This window comes from Mobula hypostoma, chromosome X2 (genome assembly GCF_963921235.1).
Source record: "Mobula hypostoma chromosome X2, sMobHyp1.1, whole genome shotgun sequence".
Classification (NCBI taxonomy): domain Eukaryota; kingdom Metazoa; phylum Chordata; class Chondrichthyes; order Myliobatiformes; family Myliobatidae; genus Mobula; species Mobula hypostoma.
In genome coordinates this window covers 23120695-23146885 of record NC_086129.1, presented here as the reverse complement: position 1 = coordinate 23146885, position 26191 = coordinate 23120695, and the positions used below count along the sequence as shown (strand labels likewise).

The following is a 26191-nucleotide window of genomic DNA, read 5'->3' as shown; positions in this document are numbered from 1 at the left end:
CTATGTTTGCTCTCGTTTATTTATTTAGGATACCGCAGGCAGCAGCAGGATAGGGGAGGATGGGCTGCACTTGTTGAAACTGGCACGTCTCTCAATAACAAAGAAACTATCAATTCCAAGAGCCTGCCAGCACCCCTCAGCTGATCTAAGTGTTTATACTTGAACAGCCAGTTGCAATCATTTAACCCTAGAGGTGCGGGCTTGGTGGACTCACTTGGGATATACTTACAGTGCTAAAAAAATACCATATTCATAAAAGTTGTTATACTACCAATCTGTAACAAAGACAAGGTGGTCACTAGTGAAATAATGCTGACAACTCTAGACATCAGGGCCTACCAGATATGGAGGATTAAGAGAGTTTGGAAAGGAACAATGCCAATCTCCCATTTTATTTTAATGGAATCTACCTATATTTCACTATAATGTTGACTTCAGTGTTAATCTAAATCTGGTCCATGCTCAGTGGCAGGCTAACAAGACAGAATTATTCAATTCTCTCAAGAAACTGCATGCAATATCAAGGTGACCAATTATTTATGTATTACAACAAATGTGATCCCAGTGGAAAAAAAATACAAGACACTTCCATCCAGAACTGGAGAGTCAGCTTCTCAGAACTACTGTTTTTTTTTTGATGTGAAGTTAAGCGACACTCTCAAATGAATTCAAAAGATTCATGGTACTACTTTGAATTATCATTTACTGCTTGAGAAGTTATGTGCAAACTGGTTACTGTTTTGCCAACAGTATCATGGCATCTATACATCTTAGAGGTGTGCATAGATTCAGCATGTCACCAAAAACCTGGTAAACTTCTAAAGATGTACAGTGGAGAGTATCCTAACTAATAGCTGGTATGGAAATACCAATGCCCTGGAACAGAAGATTACAGAAAGTGGTGGATACAGGCCAATCTATTACAGGCAAAGCCCTCCCTACCATTGAATACATTTACATTGAGTGCTGCCACAAGAAATTGGCATCCATTATCAAGGATCCCCACCATCCAGGCCATGTCTTCTTCTTGCTACTACCATTGAGCAGGAGGTATAGAAGCCTTAGGTCCCACCCCATCAAATTCAGGAACAGTTATTACCCTACAACAACGATCAGGCTACTGAAACAGTGTGTGGATATCTTCACTCACCAAATTGAACCAATTTTACAACCTTACAGACTCTTTATAACCCATATTCTCAGTATATTTTTCTCTCAGTTTGTCTCCTTTTACACATTGGATATTTGTCAGTCCTTGTCTGTTTATCTATGTTTTCTGAAAACTCTATTGTATTTTATTTTTCCTGTAAGTGCCTCAAGAAAATTAACCCAAAGTAGCAATGGAAACATACACGTACTTTGATAATAAATTGAGTTTGAACTTTGAACATAAGTATATGAGGTGCAAGGTGATAAAGCTGCCTCATGGCTTCAGGAAATTGGGTTCAATCCCAACCTCGGGTGCTTCTGTGTGGGGCTTGTACACTCTTTAAGCGATTGCAAGTGTCTTCTTAGTGCAATGCTATGCTCCCACATCCCAGACATGCTGAATGGTTAATTGGCATCTGCAGATTATCTGAAGATTATCTGAAGATGTAAGATCCTTGTGGGTAGAGTTAAGACAGTGCAAGGGTAAATAAAAATGGAGTTATATACAGGTTCCCAAACAGTAGCCAGGATGTGGGCTACAAATTACAAAGGGAGATATAAAATGCATGTCAAAAGGGCGATGTTACAATAGTCATGGGGGAATTTCAATATGCAGAAAGATTTGGAAAATCAAGTTGATGCCGAAGAACATGTAGAATGCCTACAAGATGGCTTTTTAGAGTAGCTTGCGGTTCAGCCCACTAGCAGATCAGCTCTTCTGGATTGGGTGTTGTGTAATGAACCGGATTTGATTTGCTTAAGGTAAATGAACTTTAGGAGGCAGTGATAAGATGATAAAATTCGCCCTGCAATTTGAGAAAGAAGCTAAAATGAGATGTATCAGTATTACAGTGGAGTAAAGGGAATTACGGAGGCATGAGAGAGGAACTGGCCAAAGTTGATTGGAAGGGGACACTAGTAGGGATGGCCGAGTTTCTGGGAGCAATTTGGAAGGTGCAGGATATGCATGTCCCAAAGTAATATTATAAAGGCAGGATGACACAACCATAGCTGACAAGGAAAGTCAAAGCCAACATAAAAGCAACAGAGAGGGCATATATTAGAGCAAAAACTAGTGGGAAGTTAGAGGATTGGGAAACTTTTAAAAACCAGCAGAAGGCAACTGAAAAGCCATGGGGGGGGGGGGGAATGAAATGTGAAGGTAAGCTAGCCAATAATATCAAAGAGGATATCAAAAGCTTTTTCAGATATATAAAGAGAAAAAGAGAGGTGAGAGTAGATATTAGACCACTGTAAATGATGCTGGATAGATAGTAATAGGGGACAAGGACACAGCAGATAAACTGAATATGCACTGTGCATCAGTCTTCACTGTGGAAGACACTAGCAGTATGCCAGAAGGTCAAGAGAGTCAAGGGTCTGAAGTGAGTGCAATTTCTATTACTACGGAGAAGGTGCTTGGGAAATTGAAAGGTCCGAACCAGATGGACTACACCCCAGGGTTCTGAAAGAAGTGGTTGAATAGATCAATCGTGGAGGCATTAGTAATGGTCCTTCAGGAATCACTAGATTCTGGGATGATTCCCGAGGACTGGAAAATAGCAAATGTCACTCCACTCTTCAAGAAGGGAGGGAGGTAGAAGAAAGGAAATTTTAGGCTAGTTAACCTGACCTCAGTGGTTGGGAAGATGTTGGATTTGTTTGTTAGAGATGAGGTTCTGGGGTACTTAAAATAGGCCAAAGTCAGCAGGGTTTCTTTAAGGGAAAATCTTGCCTGTCTAATCTGTTGGAATTCTTTGAGGAAATAACAGGCAGGATAGACAAAGGAGAATCAGCAGATGGTGTTACTTGGATTTTCCAGAAGGCCCCTGACAAGGTGCCACACATGAGGCAGCATAACAAGAGCCCATGATATTACGGGAAAGATACTAGCATGGATAGAGCATTGGCCGATTGGCAGGAAGCAAGGAGTGTGAATTAAGGGAGCCTTTTCTGACTGGCTGCCAGTGACCAGCGATGTTCCACAGGGGTCAGTGTTGGGACAGCTTCTTTTTATGCTGTATGTCAATGACTTGGATGACAGAATTGTTGGCTTTGTGGCTAAGTTTGTAGACGATACGAATATAGGTGGAGGGGCAGGTGGAGTTGAGGAAGCAGGGAAGCTCAGAAGGACTTAGATTAGGAGAATGGGCAAAGAAGTGGCAAATGGAATAGTGTCAAGAAGTATATGGTAATGTACTTTGGTAGAAGGAATAAAAGCATAGAGCTTTTTCTAAGCAAGGAGAAAATTCAAAAATCCAAGGTACAAAGGGACTTTTGCAGGATTCTCTGAAGGTTAATTTGCAGGTCGAGTTGGTGGCAAGGAAGGCAAGTGCAATGTCAGCATTCATTTCGCGAGGACTAGAATATAAATGCAAGGATGTAAGTGCCTAGGATTTATAAAGCACTGGTGAGGTCACACTTGGAGCATTGTGAGCAGTTTTGGGCCCCTTATTTAAGAAAAGATGAGGTAATATTGGAGAAAGTTCAGAGGAATTTCACAAGAATGATCCTGGGAATAAAATGCTTATCGTATGAGGAGCGATTAATGGCTCTGGGCCTTTAATCTTGGGGAATTAGAACAATTGGGGGGGGGGGAAGAGAAAGAGCAGAGGAATCTCATTGAAACCTATTAAATGTGGAAAGGCCTAGATAGAGTGGATGTGGGGAGGATGTTGTTTTTTTTTATGGTGGGAGAGTCTTGGACCACAGGGCACAGCCTCAAAATGGAGGAATGTCCATTTAGAACAGAGATGAGGACTAATTTCTTTTAGCCAGAGGGTGGTGAATCTGGGGAATTCGTTGCCACAAGCGGCTGTGGAGGTCAGGGCACTGGATGTATTTAAGGTGGAGGGTGATAGGCTATTGATGAGTCAGGGCATGGAAGGTTACAGGGTGAAGGCAGGACAATGAAGTTGAGAGGGAAAATGGATCAGCCATGATGAAATTGTGGGCTGACTCAATTGGCTGAATGGCCTAATTCTGCTCCTGCATCTTATAGTCTAACTACTGTGTTTAACTAATATGTTAAATGCCATTCATAACATTTGTGATCAGTCTGCATGAAGGCTATTGATTGAACAAGCTCTTCAAAGAAGAAATATAACAGATATAGACCAACTTATCCAAAGTACACAAATATATGTATTCTATTTCAATTTTTTTTGTTCATCAATATGAGGGAATTGTTATCGCTTTTTTACTGTTACGGCTTTATTCTCCAAAAAACAAAAGTTGCAGTAGTTTGCAATCATGGCTGCTAAGGAGTTTTGGTGAGTAATTGGTAAGCAAGTGCGCTACAGTAATGATTTCAGGTCATAAATCCTAACAAGAGTCAACGAAAAAAAATCTTTGTTGTAATTGCTTTCATGCCACAACTATTTGATGTGTTGTATATAAAGGTGTGCAATACCCTTCTCTCAAAGTAGTAATTATTACTGCTCTATCTGCTATCATTACATCTATGTAGTTTGCATTGTTTTGAATTGACTTTGAAATGAATGCAAAATTTTATCATAAGGTTGGTTACTTCAATGGAGGCTCCCCTCCTGCAGGATCATTACGTATAACAGCACAGCCCTGGAGCTAAAACAGCCAGCTTCCTGATTGGCATTCTGATCTAAAATTTACATTTATGGCATTTCATGAACTCATTGTCAATACAATGAATTGCAAAGTTCATTTGCCCAGTATACAAGATTAATTAGAAATGGGAGAACCCTCATAATATTAATCCTGATTTTAATTGCCATTAGGGCTATTTAATGTATATAATAAAAATAAGTCACTCACGCAATAACAATTGCACTGTGTGAAATGTCTGAACCATCATCTCAAAATGTTTACACTAATTGTATCAGCATTCCACCATGGAAAAATATGCTTTTTGCATACAATCTAAGGGGGGGGGGTCATATTTTCAATTGACACAGTGATATTTTAGTTATTTATATACTGCCTCGTGTCATTAAAACAACATTTCATAATTAAAGACACGAGAAAGTCGGCAGATGCTGAAAATCCAAAGCAACCTACACAAGACGCTCAAGTTCCTCCAACATTTTGCGTGCGTGTTGCTTTTCATAAAGATGTTAGGAATGTAATGTTCATTATTATTCATTATCATCTCATTTAAAACAGAAAAAAAATTCAATACCTGTGAGGTAAGCCACTTTCTATCAGCAAATTACAATGCACAGTTCAGTTTCTCAAGTAGTCAGGTTATGATTTCAGCATTAATGTTTTGGGGCAGGAGAGGCATGCGGAGAGGAGGGGGAGGGAAGAACTGGATTGGCAGTGCCAAATGAATGCACACAAGTACTGTCAATTTATCTTCAGGGATCAGGCCCCAATTTAGGCAGAATGAAATCTCTATCCCACCAAAACTCTGGTATGATGGAAGGGAAAGATACCTTGAAATGACAGCAATTCAAAGAAAATGAGAATTGCCAAAACAAAGCTGTGGTACATAATGTAGAAATAGCATTATGTTAAGGTAATTCGGTTCAGTAATCTATCTCATTTGCAATTCACCCTAATACTGAATGACCAATGGCACTGATCTCATGCTTGACTGGAATCAACATTCTTCTAAAGGTCCTGCAAAAGCTTCTTTAATCATCAGGTACTTTTTCAGTAACATGTTGATAAAATACAAATTAAGTGACTGGTATTACTAATTCTCAAGAGTCATCTCATCAATTGATCACAATGCACGTCAATATAGGATCTGAATGACCTCAAAGAGAAAATGATGCTCACCAACTGAGAGGAAGGCTTCCGCTTGTACTGAACCCATTTTGTTGGAGGCTTCACAGATGTATTGTCCAGAACTTTCTATTGATGCCGTGCGTATGTAAAGAGAGCTTGATCCAGCTCTGGACATAGTGAGGCGAGGAGAATTGGAGTTGGCACTGCCTGCACTAAATTGTTGAGAATTCTTAGATTTTGACCGAAGAATGTGAGAAGGATGACTGCTGATCACCCCATGACGATCAAACCAGCGGATAGTGGGTGTTGGCTGTCCAGTGGCATTGCAAGTTAATGTAACAAACTCACCTTCAGTCACTCTCATATTGGTGGGTGGGGAGATAATCACAGGCTTTTTGTCCTTACCTATGAGAGAAAAATTTTAAAATCGCAATCTGAAATAAATTATTTTTCTATTATTTCATAATTGGTGTTGCCACTATAAAGTACGACCCAGTCCTTCACTTAAAAGGTCAAAGGAGTTTGGTCAGGTTATGAAGTGCTTCCCCATTTCTTCTCTACTCAGCACTCTAAATAGTATTTTGCACCTGCCTCATTTTTGTGCTGATTATTGACCATTAACTCCCATGTCTCACGCTCTTCCTTCTTGGATGAAAACCTTCAGTCTCTCCTCTTTCATTTTAATCATTTGACAAATCTCAAAAAAAAAATCCCATTTATCTTTACCGGCATTGCATTAACTAATTTGTTGAATAATATTAAGTAGGAAGTTAACACAACTAATTCTGTTTTCCTTTTATATATTTTCATTGCGTAATTTCCTTTTAATATGCTACTGTGTGATATGGCACTCCAAAGTGATAGTTTAGGCTTACATATTTAGGACAGTGATAGACCAATTTGAATATGAAGTAAGGTGAAGGGAATTTGGTTAATCTCTAATTTAGTTCATTCCCTGCCATTTCTAATGTTGGTTAAAGGCAGCACATTTTCACTTTTCAGTAGTGGCCACTGGATAACACACAAGGAACTTAGTGAAATTCCACACTCCTTTCCTTTTATCACCATCAGACACTCACCTGTTTTTCTCAAGTTCATAGAAAACATTTAATCCATATGTTTTTGGCCAAGAGATGGTCAGGTAACTGGGTGTACACAGGATACTTGTTATCACGCGGTTGTGATAATATAAAAACAGCCTTAGTAAAGATGAATGAGTGGCTGAGACATTGGTGCAGGGGGCAGAGTTTCAGATTTCTGGATCACTGGCATCTCTTCTGGAGAAGGTATGACCTGTACAAAAATGACAGGTTACACCAGAACCTGAGAGGGACCAATATCCTTGCAGGCAGGTTTGCTGTTGGGAAGGTTTAAACTAAGTCGGCAGGGGGATGGGAACTGAAGTGATAAGGCTGAGGATGGGGCAGTAGGTATACATATAGATGTGGTGTGTAGATAGAATGTGAGTAGGGACAAGCAGATGATAGGGCAAAGTTGCAGTCAGTAAGATGAATTGAAGTATAACATGGGGCAAAATCAAAAAGGGTGATGAGTACAGGATTGAAGGTGTTAGATTTGAATGCACGCAGCATATGGAATAAGGTAGATTAACTTGTAGCTCAGTTACAGATTGGCAGGTATGACAATGACAGTATCACTGAGACATGGCTGAAAGAAGATCATAGCTGGGCACTTAACATCCAAGGATAGATACACCTTGTAACAAAGGACAGGCAGGTAGGCATAGGGAGTGGGGTGGCTCCATTGGTAGAAAATGAAATAAAATCTTTCCAAAGAGGTGACATAGGATCGGAGATGTAGAATCCTTGTGGGTAAAGCTGAGAAACTGCAAGGGTAAAAAGACCCTGATTGGAGTTATGTACAGGTCCCCAAACAGAAGCCAGGATGTAGGATATAAATTTCAATGGGAAACAGAAAAGGCATGCAATATTATGATAGTCATGAGGGATTTCAATATTCAGGCAGATTGGGAAAATCAGTGCTAGATCCAAAGAGAGGAAATTTGTAGAATATCTATGAGATGGCTTTTTAGAGCAGCTTGTGGCCAAGCCAACTAGGGGAAAGATAATTCTGGATTGGATATTGTATAAACGAGCCAGATTTGACGAGGAAGCTAAAGGTAAAAGAACCCATTGGAGGCAGTGATCATAATATGATAGAATTCACCCTGCAATTTGAGAGGGAAAAGGTAAAGTCAAATACAGGTGTGCCCCGCTTTTCGAACGTTCGCTTTACAAAACCTCACTGTTACAAAAGACCTACATTAGTACCCTGTTTTCGCTAACAGAAGGTGTCTTCACTGTTACGAAAAAAGCAGCGCGCACCCCGAGCAGCCGCTCTCCCCCAGATTCGGAACTGCAATCTCGCCAGCATTGCTTAAACACGTGCCTGTGAGCAGCCGTTTGCAAGATGAGTTCTATGGTATCGGAAAAGCCTGAAAGAGCTCATAAGAGTGTTACACTTAGCGTAAAACTAGACATAATTAAGCATTTCGATCATGGTGAACGAAATAAGGACAAAGTGAATTTGGCTTGTGGAAGCTGACGAAGATGATGTTGAAGAGGTTTTGGCATCCCATGACCAAGAACTGATAGATGAAGAGCTTATGCAGTTGGAAGAGGAAAGGATAACAATCGAAACCGAATGAGTAATGATAAAGTACGACTTTAATTTTGAAAGAGTACGTCGGTTTAGGGGATATTTGCTGGATGGTTTGAGTGCTTACAAAGAACTGTATGATAGAAAAATGCGCGAGGCTCAGCAGTCAGGCAAGCCTTCCACATCAGACACAGCAGACGACGAACCTCGACCTTCGACATCGAGGCGGGCAGTCATAGGAGAAGATGAGCTGCCTACTCTAATGGAAACAGACGACAAGATGACACCCTAGTGTCCCACCACCCCAACACCCAGGCTGCGGACAGATACCGATTCGAGGAGAATGCAGCAGTAGCCGGGAGACACAAAGCACATCTTTAAGAAAAAAGCTGAAATAAACATGCTAATTAATTAGGTGCTGCCCGACACGTAATTGTTGGCCCAGATCAGAGGCGGTGCAATCGGAAATCGGCACTGATCTGGGCCAACAATTACATGCCAGGCAGCACCTAATTAATTAGCATGTTTATTTCGGCTTTTTTCTTAAAGATGTGCTGTGTGCCTCCCGGCTACCGCTGCATGCTTCACGGATTGGTATCGGTTTGCTGCCCGGAGGGTGGGGACCACTGCACCACCCAAACTGCGACGACGCAGTCTAACACACCATCATCAGTGTGCTCTGCGCTGTCCCAATTCCGGTAAGTGATACTCACTGTACATACATTATTTCTACTTTATATCGGCTGTGTATTTTTACGTGTTATTTGGTATGATTTGGCAGCTTCATAGCTTAAAGATTACTGGAGAGCGCTTGCGCCATGTTTTTGCTGACGGCGCTTGCGTGAGATTTTCGCTACGGAGAACAGTTCAGGCAATGATTGTGGAAAAGTATTTCTACTTTATATAAGTTGTGTATTTATCATATCATTCCTGCTTTTACTATATGTTACTGTTATTTTAGTTTTATGTGTTATTTGGCATGATTTGGTAGGTTATTTTTGGGTCTGCGAATGCTCACAAATTTTTCCCATATAAATAAATGGTAATTCCTTCTTCGCTTTACGACATTCCGGCTTACGAACTGTTTCATAGGAACGCTCTACCTTCGGATGGCGGGGGAAACCTGTATATCAGTATTACAGAGGCATGAGAGCGGAGCTGGCCAAAGTTGACTGGAAGGGGACACTAGCAAGGATGACAGCAGAACAGCAACGACTGGAGTTTCTGAGAACAATTCGGAAGATGCAGGATACATACATCCCAAGTATGAAATACTCTAAAGGAAGGATGAAGCAACTGTGGCTGACAAGGGCAGTCAAAGACAGCATAAAAGCGAAAGAGAAAGCATATAACAAAAATTAGTGGGAAGTAGAGGATTGGAAGACTTTTAAAAAAACAAAAGGCAACTAAAAAGCCATAAAGAGAGAAAAGATGAAATATGAAGGCAAGCTAATCAATAATATCAAAGAGGACACCAAAAGTTTTTTCAAGATGTGTAAAGAGTGTAAAAGAGAGGCCAGAGTAGATATTGGGCCACTGGAAGATGATGTTGGAGAGATATAATGGGGGACAAAGAAGTGGTGGTGGAACATAGTAAATATTTTGTCAGTCTTCACCATGGAAGACACTAGCAGTATGCCAGAAATTCAAGTGCATTGGGGGCAGGAGTGAGTGTAGTTGTTGTTACTAGAAGGCTTTTGACAACGTGCTACACATCAGGCCTCTGAACAAGAGCCCATGGTATTACAGGAAAGATACGAGAATAGATGGAGGATTGGCTGATTGGCAGGAGGCAGAGTCAGAATAAAGGGGAACTATTCTGATTGGCTTGCCAGCCGGTGGTGTAGTACCATCAGCACATGACTTCAAGGCAAATGGTCTCAGGTTCGAATCCAGCCAGCCCCTTGCACGCTTTTCATCCGTGCTGGGTTGAGCATCAAGCTAGCAGCTTGGCCTTGTGAAAAAAAAACAAACGCTAAGAAAATGGCAAAAAAATGCTGCCCAATGCACCACATGGCATGAGAAGGAACAATGATTCTGCTTCACAGGTGGTGACAAAAAGGGGTCGATATTGGACCGTTTCTTTTCACGTTATATGTCAATGATTTGGATGATGGAACGTGATGGTTTTGAGGAAGCAGGGAGTCTGCAGAAGGACTTGACAGATTGGGAGAATGGGCAAGTAAGTGGCAGATGGAACATTGTGTAGGGAAGTGTATGGTCATGCACTTTAGTAGAAGGAATAAGGTAATATACTATTTTCTAAATGGAGAGAAAATACATAAAAATCCGAGGTGCAAAGGACGGGAGTCCTTGTGCAGGATTCCCCAAAGGTTAACTTTCTGGTTGAGTTGGTGGTAAAGGCAGCAAATACAATGCTTGCATTCATTTCAAGAGGATTAGAATACAAGAGCAAGGATGTGTTGCTGAGGCTTTATAAAGGTATTGGCCAGACTGTACTTGGGAGTATTTTGGGCCCTTTATGCTGGCATTGGAAAAGAGTCCAGGCGAGGCACACGGGAATGAAAGATTTAATTTAGCATATGAAGACCATTTGATGGCTCTGAGCCTGTACCTGCTGGAGTTCAGAAAAATGGGGGGGGGGGGGTGGAATCTCATTCAAAGGCTTAGACAGAGTGGATGTGAGGAGGACAGTTCCTATAGTGACAGAGTCAAGGACCAGAGGGCACAGCCTCAAAATAGAGGGACATCCATTTAGAACATAGATGAGAAGGAATTTCTTTAGCGAGAGGGTGGTGAATCTGTGGAATTCATTGCCAGGCGGCTGTGGAGGCCAAGTCATGGAGTATATTTAAAACCAGCTGATAGGTTCTTGGCTAGTCAGGGCTTCAAAGGTTATAGGGAGAAGCCAAGGGTTTGGGGGTTTGAGAATAAATTAGCCATGATGGAATGGCAGAACAGACTCAATGAGCTGAGTGGCCCAATTCTGCTCCCAAGTCTTTTGGTCTTTTTGGATTTTCATTTTCAAACTTATTATGCATTTCAAACTGATAATGAGGTTTAACATTTAGGGCAGGGAAAAGTCTATGTTAAAATGTTCTGTACCTGTTTGGACTACGAGCCTCGCTGATGATTGCACAGAACCAATCTCATTTTCCACCATGCACTGATACATTCCAGCATCATCAATATTTAATTTCACAATCTTCATTCTGTTCCCAGAGACAAAGTGCCGAAGGCCAGTTTGGACAGTAGCTGCATTGTGGAACCAAGTGATATTTGGCAGAGGATTTCCATGAAAATCGCAAGTTAAAAATGCTGTAGCTCCCACAGGCAGAGTCAGTTCTTGCAATCCTTTAATGATTGTTGCAGACTCTACAAAAAAATAATTACATTATTTTAATGAAAGATGCCGAAAGCAGCGGGATAGTCAAAATGTCTTATTGGACTTCAGTATCGGTGTGTCTAGCTTGTTCCTTAGCTCCTGACTCATGCTCACAATGCACCACCTTTCTTATTCTGTAAGACAGAGACTGCAATTGGCAATATTTGCATGCTCCAAGCTATTGTTAGGCACATGACAGAAACTTTCCCCCTTCCAAGTCAGTATGGCAAATTAAACTTTGATAATTACCATGTATTGAACATTTGAAAGAAATTCAGTTCTTAAAATTATGCTATTGCAATCATTGAAATGTGGTTGAGGGAAGGCCAGGGCTAACAACTTAATGGTCCATAGTATAGAAGGCATGACAGAGATGAATATAAAAGAGGAGAGAGAGTTGCGCTACTGATTAGAGTGAACATAAAGGTAGTAGGTCAACAGGATATTCTGGAGAGATCGTTCAATGAGGCCAGATTATCTAGAACCCAGGAGAAGACAACTTTACTGGGGTTACTTTATAATCAGCAGGAATTAGGGGAACAGATATGTCAGCCAATCACAGACAGGTATAAGAGTAATAGGATTATAGCAGTGGAGGATTTTAACTTTCCAAATATTTCTGGGATTGCCTGCATGAAAAGGGTTTAGATGGGCAGAATTTGTTAAATGCATGAAGGGTCCAAAATACTCCCAGGTACAGTCTGGCCAATGCTTTTATAAAGTTTTTTGAGACTGTATGTAGAATCCTCCTAGTATTCCATCTTATCTTCCAAAATGAAGCCTACCAAAATCACAAGGAAATCAGAAACTACCAGTTCATTGCTTTACATGGGACCCATGTAATGTTAAGGAGGTGATTTGATTTTTGCCAGTCAGTTCAGTATTATAGTTGGCTGCACTATTATGACAGTGCAAGCATTGGGATTTATCAAATCATGGTCGGCATGGACCAAATCCTGAACACTTCTGAGGTGTGAAGAAAGCTCTAAGTCTATATCCGATGGAAAAAACAGCCAGTAAAATGTCTCAGTTCCACAATCAGAACAAAACAATTGATTGCCCAGACACGAGCTCAGTTGCTGAGAGATGTGGTTGATACAAGAGAAGATAAATTTTGGGGGTGTGGGGGGGGGGGGGTGCAGAAAGAATGTTGGTCCAGGAGAAATAACTTTATAACTCACCATCAAGTATTAAAGAATAATAGTCTTCAGTGACAAAATGGAGATGTTTGCTAACATAACCAAGCCAGTCTGCTCAGCAGATGGAAAAAATTGAAAGGGTAATACTAAGTATAAATAAACTCACTCACCATGAACAATTACCGTGTAGTTTGTAGATACTGGTTCACCCACTCCATTTTCAGCAAAACACACATAGCTCCCAGCATCTTTTGCTCCAGTTTGATCAATAACTAAGTTACTGTGAAAAAGTCTCAACCTTTTGTTCCCAGACACCTCCACACCATCTTTTAGCCATCGAATATGTGGGGTTGGAACTCCACTTGCTACACATTCTAGAATCAGAGGACGATGCTGGATCACTGTTATGTTCTGTGGGGCTGTGGGGTAGATGATGTGTGCAGGATTGGTTCCAGAACCTACAATATAGTGAAAGAAATCACATTATATACTTTTAAGCAGCTTCAAAACAGATGAACCAAAAAGTAAATGTCACTGGAGCAACACATACAAAATGATACAGGAACTCAGGTCCGGCAGCATCTACGGAAATAATTAACAGTTGACTTTTCAGGCCAAAACTCTTCACCTGCCCCGATGAAGGTTCTTGGCCAGAATGTTGACTGTTTATTCCTCTCCATACATGCTGCCTGACCTGCTGAGTTCATCCAGTATTTTGCACGAATTGCTCTAGATTTCTAGCACCAGTAGAATTTCATGTTTATGTTCCAAATGCAACTGTTCAACTGACAAGCCAGGCAACATTAAAAAGTGAAGGAAGCTATATTCAAGAACAGTGCTGTCGATTAAGGCAAAATGGAAGATAAATCTTTGACCTGTGAGTTGTGAAAGAGGTGATAACTAAAAGGGGAATGACTTCTATAGGAGGAAAAGTCACAGGAAAGTGAAAAAGCACATTGAAAAACCAAAGTGAGAAAAAAAAAATCACCAAGAGGGAAATTAATGGAAAAACTCTGATACAAGTTCATGTTACCTATGAGCTGGAGACAAGATTTGTAACGAAGGTGCTTTTCATAACTCAACTGAGCAAAGGATCATCAGATAATAGTTTATCTATCAGATAGATAAATGAGATACAACCATACTGAAAAAACAAAATAATGAGTTAGAAAAACAAGACCCTTATTTTCCAAGGTTGCTTTCATCAAACAACTTCTAAGAAACTTTAAAAGACATACATTTTTGATGAGAGATTAACTTTGAGGAAGCCATTTAAAAAAAACACTGCCACCTCCCTCCCCCAATAAATCATCCATGTTTTTGCTTTGAGTGTAGAACATCTGCCTTCTAGTGCACAAGAACAGAGTGCTTATGCTCCAAGTGTGTTTCAGGAAGTTGGGTGTGCTTGACGTATGGCGAGAACAGTGGACGTCTTAAGCAGAAAACAGCCAACATTACTTAAAGTGACTTGTGGAAATGGATTATATGGCTTGTCTCATTTCATTTATGAATAGCACAATGCTCCAATATCAAACTGGGTACAGATTTTACCATGCAAACAAAATTTAAGAGGTAAATGAAGTCGAGTCACAGTGATTCATTTAAACACCTGCATCCAATTAGAGAGTTAGGGATAGTGTTGTAGTTCTATGCCCCTGTAAGGGTGACGGGCTTAACTAAACCAATTAATGTAGAACTTCACTTCTGATTGCAATCTAATGTTCAATATAAGCAATGGATATGAAATAAATTGAATGAAACATTCTGACAGTTTGCTCTGATTAGGCACTAAAGTAAATGCAAGAGGGCTGCCAGAGCTTCTAAGACCATACTAGCTTGAGTCAGTGCCTCTGTGAGCAGAAAACTAAACAAGTGGAATGCAAAATGCTGTGCCATGTACTCCATTAAATTGCCTCAAAGTAAAGGTTCCCAACTGTGGATGTGGGTTGTATTTTTTTGCTGCCAGTCATCACTACCAGGAAGCAAATCCTCCACTACATAAAAATATGCCTTACTCCCAATGGCATCATTTCCCACTGCACATTAAGGTATATTGATTTCTCATCACTCCCAGCCTAACCTTTGAATAAGTACAGCTTCATACCAAAATCTTTACATGAAAGAGATTATAGCAGAGAAGATACAAAATGTTTTGGCTGTATTCAAACTCTTCATCCAATATGGAAAGCTCCGAAAAAGCAGGCTAGTTTGTTAGCCAATTGCACCACCCGGATTTTTCTGACAATCAAAAAAACATCTGCCAAAACAAGTTTTGTATCCTTAACCCTAATAAAACAGAAGATCATGAGCCCAAACAATCCTAAAACCAACAATCACTGATACTGGGTATATTGAGTAAGTATTTCGAGTTTGAACACTTACGCCTCACCAACAGTTTATGCCCAACTGGCTCCATTTTCCTCTCATGTGTAACTGGATTGTAAGCTGCACACTTGTAAGTTCCTTTATCCTGCTGTGTGACATTCAGTACTTGCAAATTTCCAGAGGGAAGGATCAGGTAGTTATCTGAAAAACAAGAGAACGGGAAGGGGAAGGAAGCAAGGGGTTAGGAAACAGGAACACCAGCTAGGGTTCATTGTATTCATACTAGTTACCTTTAGACATGTTAAAAATAACTTTGTGGCTATATTTAATCATGTTATCGAATAATAGAAACTTTCTTGAAAGTTTTTGGATTTGAAATGTTACTTGAGAACTTAGGGGGCGGTAGAGTGGTGCAGCCAGTAGGATTGCATCTGAAAACCAGGTCCAACCCTTCATGTGCTCCCTGTGACGATGTGGGTTTTCCTTCAATTTGCTAGATACCCTCCACATCCCAATGCACATGGGTTAGTAGAGTAATTGGCCACTGCAAAATGTCCCTAGTGTGTAGTGACTGGTAAAATCTGGTGTGGCTGAGCATGTGGGGGGAAAAAAAAATGTGGAAAAAAGATTCATTTAGGACCAGCGTAAATGGGTGGTTAATGTTTAGCATGAACTCAGTGGATCAAAAGGCTTGTTTCCATGCTATATCTTTCAATAACTCTAAATTAACCATTTCAGTCACTCACAGAAAAAAAGAAAAGTTCAATGAACGTCATTAGCAATTTGCAAAATAGCCTAAATCAGAAGTTAATTTATTGCCACTGTAATAGTTGTTGCAATACTTGCTGTGTGATATATAATACTAAAAAGCTATAACCTCCATGATTAGCATTAATAATATGTTTAAATATGAGTTTTTAATGAAATGAATCTCCCACAAATTTAATTATAGACTAGGTGAGGTGTAATGGTAGCTAAGTGCAAACTTAAGTTAGAAAGGAATGAAGAGATAATTGGAACATATCATGCAACATAGCTTCCACTTTTTAAAAAAATGCATTGTCATTTCTATACAATATATACTTTTAAATATGAAATGTACAAGTAGCAAAGCTGAACAATTTGATGCAAATAAAGAATTAGTTGTGTAATTTAAATATTTATCCAATACAGGAGGAAAAAAATGGGAGTGTAAAATGAGATGCATTGCTAGCCAGAACATGATTACAGAATAAATGTGGATATCAAATGTATGACAAGAATACTAAAACAGATAGCAAAGCTCTATATGCAGGATCTTAAATTACAAAGTTACAAATTAAATACTATTTATGTCTTATGTTAAAATTTCTCAGTGTACCTCTGAGGGATTAACTTTTAATCATACATTTTCGATAGTATAGCCAAACGTAATGTGTACTATCTCACCTATAATTCTCTTCATAATCTGACTATTCTTTATTGTCTTACCTTACTGCAGTGATAAATTATTATACAATGGTGAGTAGATATTAAACCACATACAGGATGCACTGTTACAAATGTACAGGACATGAATAGAGAGTAGTATTGGCCGATTGTCATGCTGCACTCACCCAGGCCTTGCAGACCACAGAATCTCAGCTGTGATGCATTCTAAGAACCGAATGAGCCCAAGGACAGTGGAAAAATAATTTTGTTAGACGACTATTAAAAATCAGCACCAGTCTTTAACTGATGCGAAGAACCTTAATAAAAAGGATTTGGGCATTTTCAACCCATCAAGATTACAGTATCATTAAGGCCATATGTGTTCCCATGAATGGCATACATATTATCAATTGCAATCATCATGTTGGATAGATGTGAAATGGAAATCACTGGTACAGTAAAGAATGCAATTCTAAAATAAAAGGAAGCCAAACCACTCATTCCAGTAGCTAATCTACAGTATATGTACTGGGGCAGCAAAATAGAACAATTAGAGTTGTAAAGCAATTGCCTACAATATGAGAGTTTTCTTTTTAAAAAGTGTTGCACGATTAGTCAGGGAAGTAGTAGCCTTCGTGCATCTTCAACTCAAGGTCTAATTAAACTTACCTGTGGATTGCTCAAGCCACTTTCCCCTCACTTTGTAACGGATGAGTGCTGAGGGTTTACTGTTGGGCAAATGACATTCTATAACACCTGTGCTTCTTTCATCTATTGTAACTATTCGTCTCTTGGATGCCTGGAAATCACTTAATGCTGCAAAGACAGAAGATTATAATTAGGTCTGTAAATTTACTTACAATTGAAACAGAAGAGATATTGGCAGCTCGTGGAATTTGGAACAAGAAAAATACACTGAAGGAGCAAAAGTAATTCAGTGGGGAAAGCAGCATCTGTAGCGGCTACGGGATTTTTGGCATATCAGGTTCTCACCTCTTCATATTTGCTATCTCCCCCCATCCAACCTGCAGTATGACTTAAAAGGGGAAAATAACTAGTATGAAGAGGTGAGAAGGGTGGAACCAGGCAAGGTGGGAGATGATGGGCAGGTGGTGGAGAGGGAGGGGGCAGCTTCTCAAATTATATCAAAATTCTCATGGCACTCTGGATGGTCACATTGTTACCTGGTTTTCATCATTTTTAGCTTGAAAATCTTGGATTCTAATTTCATGCTATGCTCTCTAAGGATGGCTATTCTTTCATTTTTCTGAACTTGTAGTAGTTAAGGGTAAAGCTGTATCAGCCATTCTTTTGCTTTTAACAATTAATGATTGATGACAATATTAAAAATGTTAAAAGGGGTATTCATAACTCCTGACTTGTGCTGCAAATCTCATTGACATATGCAATCTGAGTGAAGGAAACAATTATCTTAAACTGTGAGAAGCAGGTAAACATTTAAATCAGAATGTAGTCTTCTTCCAAAATGAGAGGTTTCCCGCTATGCTCAAGTTCCCCCCCCCACCCCTTTTGGGGTGTGGGGGAATTCCTGACATCGTTAACATCTGCTTTCAAAAGCCTAGCCCAAGATCACACAAAAATTAAGATTTTACAGTCCAACTGTCCCGCACTCTATCCATTGCATGTTCTTCTACAGTTCCCTGCACCCATTATCAATCCTTCTAATATATTCAGGTCAAACTAATATGACAGTACAGGTTCATATTTACTGTAGGTGTAGCAGTGCAGCCTGCTTGTGTGGTCTGGTTAAGAAGCAGCAAGAGGAAACTAAGCTCTTTACAATTTTTAGATGGCTAAGAAGCATTTTTCTAGAAGACAGATTCCTTGATAAAAAGGGGAAAAAGGCTTTTTTTGACACTGATCAACAGAAAAAGAGTCCTGTGTCAAAGTGAAAACAGATTTCTACAAAGTGATCCAAATTAATTACACATATAAAACACAAAATGATTGATTGCATAAGCATTCACTCCACTTTAATATGACACACCAAATCATCACTGGCACAGCCAACTGGCAGTCACATAATTAAATGGAGATCGCCTGTGTGAAGTCAAGGTGTTTCAGTTGATTGTAATAAAATACACCTATATTTGGAAGGTCCAACTGCTGGTGAGTCAGTATCCTGGCAAAAACTACACAAGACAACAAAGGAACACGCCAACCAATTCAGTGGAAAGGTTATTGAAAAGCAAAGTCAGGAGATGGATACAATAAAATTTCCAAGTCACTGGATATCCTTTGGAGTACAATTAAGTCAATCATCAAGAAATGGGAAGAATATGGCACAGATGTAAATCTGCTTAGAGCAGGCTATCCTCAAAAACTGAGTGACCGTGTAAGAAGGGAACGAGTGAGGGAGGCTACCAAGAGACCTATGACAACTCTGGAGGAGTTACAAGGTTCAGTGGCTGAGATGGGAGAGACTGCACATACAAAAACTGTTGCCCAGGTGCTTCACCAGTTGCAGCTTTATGGGAGGGTGGCAAAGAGAAAGCCACTGTTGAAAAAAATTCACATGAAATCTCAGCTGGAGTTTGTTAGAAGGCATGTGGGAGACTCTGAAGTCAGCTGGAAGAAGGTTCTATGGTCTGATAAAAAACAAAATTGAGCTTTTTGGCCATCAGACTAAACGCTATGCTTGGCGTAAGCTAAACACTGCACATCATCAAAACATACCATCCCTACCATGAATTATGGTGATGGTTGCATCATGCTGTGGGGATGCTCCACTGCAGCAGGCCCTGGAAGACTTCTGAAGGTAAGAGGGTAAAATGAATGCAGCAAAATACAGGAAAATCCTGGAGGAAAACCTGATGCAATCTGCAAGAGAACTATGACTTGGGAGAAGATTTGTTTTCCAACACGACAATTACCCCAAGCATAAAGCCAAAGCCACACAGGAATGGCTTAAAAACAACAAAGCTAATGCCCTGGAGTGGCCAAATCAGAATCCAGACCTCAATCCAATTGAGAATTTGTGGGTGGACTTGAAAAGGTCGGTTCACTCACAATCCCCATGCAATCTGACAGAGCTTGAGCAGTTTTGTAAAGAAGAATGGGGGAAAAAATTGTAGTGTCCAGATGTGCAAAGCTGAAAGAGACCTATACACACAGACTCAAAAGCTGTAAATGCAGCTAAAGGTACATCTACTGAATACTGACTAGAAGGGGGTGAATACTTATACAATTATTTTGTGTTTTATATTTGTAATTAATTTAGATCACTTTGTAGAGATCTGTTTTTACTTTGACACAAAAGAGTCTTTTTCTGTTGATCAGTGTCAAAAAAGCCAAATTAAATCACTGTTATTCAATGTTGTAAAATAATAAAACTTCCGGGGGTGTGTGTGGGGGGGGGGGGGGAGGGAATACTTTTTATAGGTACCATACACAGCAAATCATTTTTGGGGGAACATCCAAACATAACCATGCTCTCTCCTTTTCTGCTTTAGATAGAAAATATTTCCTTCAATACTCTACAACAACAGGTAATTTGCTGGGTTACTTCCTTCATCAGCTTCCTTTGAGCAGTCTGCCCTATTTTAATGATTATAACTGTTCCTACTGACCCAAGTGTGGGCTAGTTCAGTTCACAAGATATAATGGCTCATTAAGGCCCTTGGACATGCAGCCAGCAATTTGCCAAAATTCGACATTTCTTTTTCCTTTCCTGCATGATCCATTTACTGAGGAAATGGACATACAAGTTATTGCTAGTTTAGAATTTGCTATGTTAAAATGCTAAACTCAATGAAGCCACTCTTACAAAGACAACTTGGGGAAATTAATTGATTTGCAAAAGAACAAGTTGGTTTCATTGCCAGTCTGAACAAAACTTATCATTTTGCTTCTGTATCTTCCCCAATGTTTGTTCCAAGAAAGGTAGATGATTGATTTGACACTAGGCAGTTCAACCAGGACAAAAATTCAGTGTGCCAGAAAAGGACTGCTAAGATGATTTCCTGCTTAATACTGATTATTGAAATACAACATGTCAAAGGCTACCAAGTTTTCACAACTGATCAAAAAGCCCCATTGACTTCATCTCAGAGAAAGGTCGTATGAAGTGTATTGCATTTACAGAGAAATACTTACTTGCAATGGAAACGAAAGAAGGGATGCTCACTATAACACCAAAAGAACTGCTTGCCAGACACTGGTACCTCCCAACGTGGGACATCTGTAGATTGGAAATAATCAATGATCCTGATCGGATCTCTATTCCATTCTGGCCACTATCTGTTAATTTCTGTCCATTGAAGTGCCATGTAATGAATGATGCAGGCTCTGCAGCACAGCGAAGCTGAACCCGTCCGCCTAGTTTCTGTATAGTGGAGTGGGGCTCTGTTGTAAAATGAGGAGTCACATCTGTGAAAGAAGAATGAAAATGACTCATTAGAAATTGATTCATCCTCTGACATCAATACTCCTGTTGATCTAGTGGTTGCTCAAAAGCAACTCATCATTTGGACAGCATGAGGCAGAGAAGAATCACTTACAGTATATGATTAACAACTCAAGTTCACACACAGATATCATTCTAGTGCACATTCGAAATGGAACCTAGATCAGTTAAAACTAAATAGACTTGCGTCCTGGCCTTCTGGTTTGCATGGTGCCATAAGCTATCAACTGTCTTTGGAAATCACAAGAGTTTAAGACGTCAAGTTTATCTGACTTCTACTTTTATATAAAAATCAAACATTTTGTAACTTTTTTTTATAACATAAAAATTGGCATTCTGAATTTTGATCCTTTCACCATTTCCAAAACTCCATGTGCTTAGAATTTGTAAGGTAGAATAAGCTACTGAATAAGAAGTAAGACAGAAAAAAAATCACTAATCTGAGAAACAGAAAATAAGTGACAGTAAAGTACAGGTGTCCCCCGCTTTTCAGACATTCACTTTACGAAACCTCACTGTTACGAAAGACCTACATTAGTTCCCTGTTTTTGCTAACAGAGGGTGTTTTCACTGTTAGGAAAAAAGGCAGCGCGCGAAAAAAAAAATCAGCGCACGTCCCGAGCAGCTGCTCTCCCCCGGATTCGAAACTGCATTCTAACTGGCACTGCTTAAACACGTGCCTGTGAGCAGCCATTTGCAAGATGAGTTGTAAGGTATCGGAAAAGCCTAAAAGAGCTCATAAGGGTGTTACACTTAGCGTAAAACTAGACATAATTAAGCATTTTGATCGTGGTGAACGAAGCAAGGACAAAATGAGTTTGGTTTGTGGAAGTTGACGAAGATGATATTGAAGAGGTTTTGGCATCCCATGACCAAGAACTGATAGATGAAGAGCTGATGCAATCGGAAGAGGAATGGATAGCAATTGAAACCGAATGCAGTAGCGAACGGACCGAAAGTGAAGTTGTCCAGGAACTGAATGTGAAGCAACTGCATGAGATTTTCACTGCAATGATAAAGTACGACTTTAATTTTGCAAGGGTACGTCGGTTTAGGGCATATTTGCAAGATGGTTTGAGTGCTTACAAAGAACTGTATGATAGAAAAATGCGCGAGGCTCAGCAGTCAAGCATACTGTCGTTTTTCAAGCCTTCCACATCAGCCACAGCAGACGACAAACCTCGACCTTCGACATCGAGGCAGGCAGTCATAGGAGAAGATGAGCTGCCTGCCCTAATGGAAACAGACGACAAAGAGATGACACCCCAGTGTCCCACCACCCCAACTCCCAGGCCGCGGACAGATACCGATTTGCAGAGAATGCAGCGGTAGTCGGGAGGCACGCAGCACATCCTTAAGAAAAAAGGTGAAATAAACATGTTAATTAATTAGGTGCTGCCGGGCACGTAATTAATTAGCAGGTTTATTTCAGCTTTTTTCTTAAAGATGTGCTGCGTGCCTCCCAGCTACCGCTGCATTCTCCGCGAATCGGTATCGGTTGGCGGCCCGGAGGGTAGGGGCCACTGCACCACCCCTACCTCCGACGACTCAGCCTAACACACCATCAGTGTGCTCTGCGCTGTCTTCCCAATTCCCGTATGTGATACTACACTGTACATACATTATTTCTACTTTAAATCGGCTGTGTATTTTTACGTGTTATTTGGTATGATTTGGCTGCTTCATAGCTAAAAGGTTACTGGAGAGAGTGTTTTTGCCGAAAGTGCTTGCGCCGTGTTTCTGCCATGAGCACTTGCGTGAGATTTTCGCTACAGAGAACAGTGCAGGCAATAATTGTGGAAAAGTATTTCTACTGTATATAGGCTGTGTATTTATTATATCATTCCTGCTTTTACTATATGTTACTGTTATTTTAGGTTTTATGGGTTATTTGGCATGATTTGGTAGGTTATTTTTGGGTCTGCGAACGCTCACAAGATTTTCCCATATAAATAAATGGTAATTGCTTCTTCGCTTTACGACATTCCTGCTTATGAACCGTTTCATAGGAATGCTCTACCTTCGGATGGCGGGGGAAACCTGTACAGCTTTCTACATGACAAGTACTTAAGTATTCATTGGAACACATGAAAAATAGTTAGCATGCCGTGCATTTTAACAAGTGCCAATAGATCAGGGGAGCACAGTGGCATAGGTCCAGCAACTCAGTTCCAATTCTGACCTCGGATGCCATCTGCATGCAGTTTATTATTTGTGATGGTGTAAGTTTCTCCAAATACTCCAGTTTCAACCCCACGTCACAATGATGTCTTCCAGATTAACCAGCTACAGTAAAAACTGATCCTAGTGAAGGTGGCTAGCAGAAGAATCAGGGGGAGTTATGGGCATATGAGTAAGGAAAGGTTACAGGGAAAAATCAGGCCTCCTTATAAGTTATAGAACATGAGTAATTGACACAGTTCTGGGGATATACAGGAATAGGATATACAGGTACAAATAGAATAGTGTTATCTGTACAAGATTGCCAGAGCTCAGGGCTTTGAGTAGCCCATAGGATACAGGCTGGTTTAGTTAAAGATTAGTGAGTTTACCATGAATAAAGCATGATAGTCCAGAAACAAATTTTTTTTATATACAAAAACTTTAATGCATAAAAATGCAGTCATAGTTGAAGCATCATTTAAGTGTAAATGTCAGATAAAACAGTTAAATGATAAAATGCTAAAATTGCAAACAATAAGTATTTAAGAAACTTAGATTATGAATTTTAATAGCTGGTTCATACAGGCTGGTGGTTAATCATTTTCACAACAAAGAATAGGCTGCTACATGGGAAAATATAAACCAATATTAGAGCTGCAAAAATTACAATAGATGTTTATGGGGGGAGGGGGGAAGAGACGGCAATAAGAAGAATAAATGTAATCACTTCATCTTAACTCAGGTCTTTTTCTCTATCAACATGGAGCAGTATGCAGTGAGAATTAAATATTAATATGTTAAAGTGAGCAAAATAACTTACTTGGTTGTATGGCTTACCTGCCCTGATACAGGAGAAAAGAATGGCCAGTCCTACACAGAACACTGGGTGCAAAAACCCTGTCTCTGGATCCATTGTGCCTTGTCAGGAAAGCAAGGCCAGGAAGTTCTACAGCAAGGCAGGGTGGCCTGCACAATCTGCTGAGGGAAAAGAAGGTAATGTTAATTGTAGAAAAGCAGATAGCACAGCATAATTCCCACAAGGGACACAACCCAATTCTACAATTAAAGCTAAAATGCCCACTATACACATACATAAAGTGCTGATGACAGGAATATGAAAAGTTTACTTTCAGATCAGAGATGAATGCCGAGCTCAAAGAGTAGTGTAGAAGAAAGGGATTTCCGTATCAGGGCACACTTGGGGCTGCAAGGGGCTGTATACAAAATAGTTGAGGGAATTCAATTAAGAGAAAATGAAAAATTAAAAGGGAACACTCAGGGTGATAGTGCAGTGTGATGATATTGGTCAATTCTAATTGCAGTGTGACAAGAGGAGACAGAACATATGCTTAAAAAAACAGAACCAATAAGATAGTAAATCAAAAAAAGTCAAAACTAAAGGCTTTATCTGAAAACACAGCATGCATAATAAGATAGATAAGCTGATGACGCAATTACTGATGAATTGAAATGACCTAATAACTGTTACAGCAGTGTAGCTTCTAGATGACAATAGTAAGAACCGAATATTCTAGAACAGTTAACAATTTGGATATATTGGGAATATGGGAAAAGGAGTGAAGCATGTCTTATAGTAAATAATAACACAATAGGGTAACAAATAATTTGCCTCAAGACAATAAAATAAATTTCAATGCATTCGAGAAATAAAGTTTTTAGTAAGAATAATCAGTGGGCTATTAACAATGTAACGAGCATCAATACTATTCAAAAAAATAAGGAGAGAAAGAGATAGGCTGGCAAGTTCAATATCTGTCATAAATAGCAATAGTGACAGAAATAATATTATTCTGTACCAAAGTGATTTTATGCAAGTTAAATGGTGTTTAAAAGACATATTACAGTGCAGAGTGGAAAGATGGGAAGAAAGCAAAATACAAGGAAGCTGGTTATGTGGTGAGCAAAAGGTTGCATTCTACTGTGAATGCTTGCAAAAAAATGAATCTCAATGTAAGATACGAGGGGTGATTGATAAGTTTGTGGCCGAAGGTAGAAGGAGTCAATTTTAGAAAACCTAGCACATTTATTTTTCAACATAGTCCCCTCCTACATTTACACACTTAGTCCAGCGGTCATGGAGCATACGGATCTTGGACCTCCAGAAAGTGCCCACAGATGGGTGATTGATAAGTTCATGGCCTAAGGCAGAAGGAGATGAGTTATACAGCTCTCGTTACATGCACATACAGTTCAACTGAGTGATTATGCAGAAAGTTTGAAGTTAATAACATCAGTTAATAATTCATCAGGGCTGATTGATAAGTTTGTGGCCTAAGGTAGAAGGAGATGAGTTATTAGCTTCAATCTTTCTGCATAATCACTCAGAGTTGACCTACACGTGCATGTAACGAGAGCTGTATAACTCATCTCCTTCTACCTTAGGCCATGAACTTATCAATCACCCATCTGTGGACACTTTCTGGAGGTCCAAGATCCGTATGCTCCACGACAGCTGGACTAAGTGTGTAAGTGTAGGAGGGGACTATGTTGAAAAATAAATGTGCTAGGTTTTCTAAAATTGACTCCTTCTACCTCAGGCCACGAACTTATCAATCACCCCTCGTATAGTAACGCACATACTTTAATAACAATTTTACTTTGAAATTAGAGCATACAATGTGAGTAAATGAGAGGTTATCTACTTTGTCAGAAAAAGCAGAATATTGGTTCAATGGTGTACAACCAAGAGAGAATACAGCAACTTGGACAGAATGAGCTAGGAGCCCATACAAGTAATGAGAAAGGTATTATAAGAGGGAATGCATACTAAAATCTCTCTACAAGGCCCAAGGAAATCACACTTGGAAGTATTGCGGAAGAATATATTATTTTGGATACAGTGCAAATAATGTTCAGCAGATTGATAATTGCAATAAAGTGTAA

At 39.8% G+C, this 26191-nt stretch overlaps 1 protein-coding gene across 10 annotated transcripts in view; it reads right to left on the bottom strand.

Moving 5' to 3' along the window:
* cdon (cell adhesion associated, oncogene regulated) overlaps window positions 1–26191 on the bottom strand; it is a 148831-nt gene that overhangs the window by 46746 nt on the left and 75894 nt on the right. For 6 of the 10 annotated variants that reach the window (XM_063038412.1, XM_063038419.1, XM_063038414.1 and 3 more), the window contains 7 exons: window positions 24125–24265; window positions 20815–21087; window positions 17368–17514; window positions 15346–15489; window positions 13134–13421; window positions 11545–11814; window positions 5911–6264 (listed from right to left, as the gene is read on the bottom strand). In XM_063038412.1, coding sequence (XP_062894482.1) covers window positions 5911–6264; window positions 11545–11814; window positions 13134–13421; window positions 15346–15489; window positions 17368–17514; window positions 20815–21087; window positions 24125–24200 — 1552 coding nt within the window. In that variant the 5' untranslated portion in view covers window positions 24201–24265. The remainder of the gene's footprint in view (window positions 1–5910; window positions 6265–11544; window positions 11815–13133; window positions 13422–15345; window positions 15490–17367; window positions 17515–20814; window positions 21088–24124; window positions 24266–26191) is intronic. The other 4 variants (XM_063038415.1, XM_063038417.1, XM_063038420.1 and 1 more) reach the window with 3 other exon arrangements.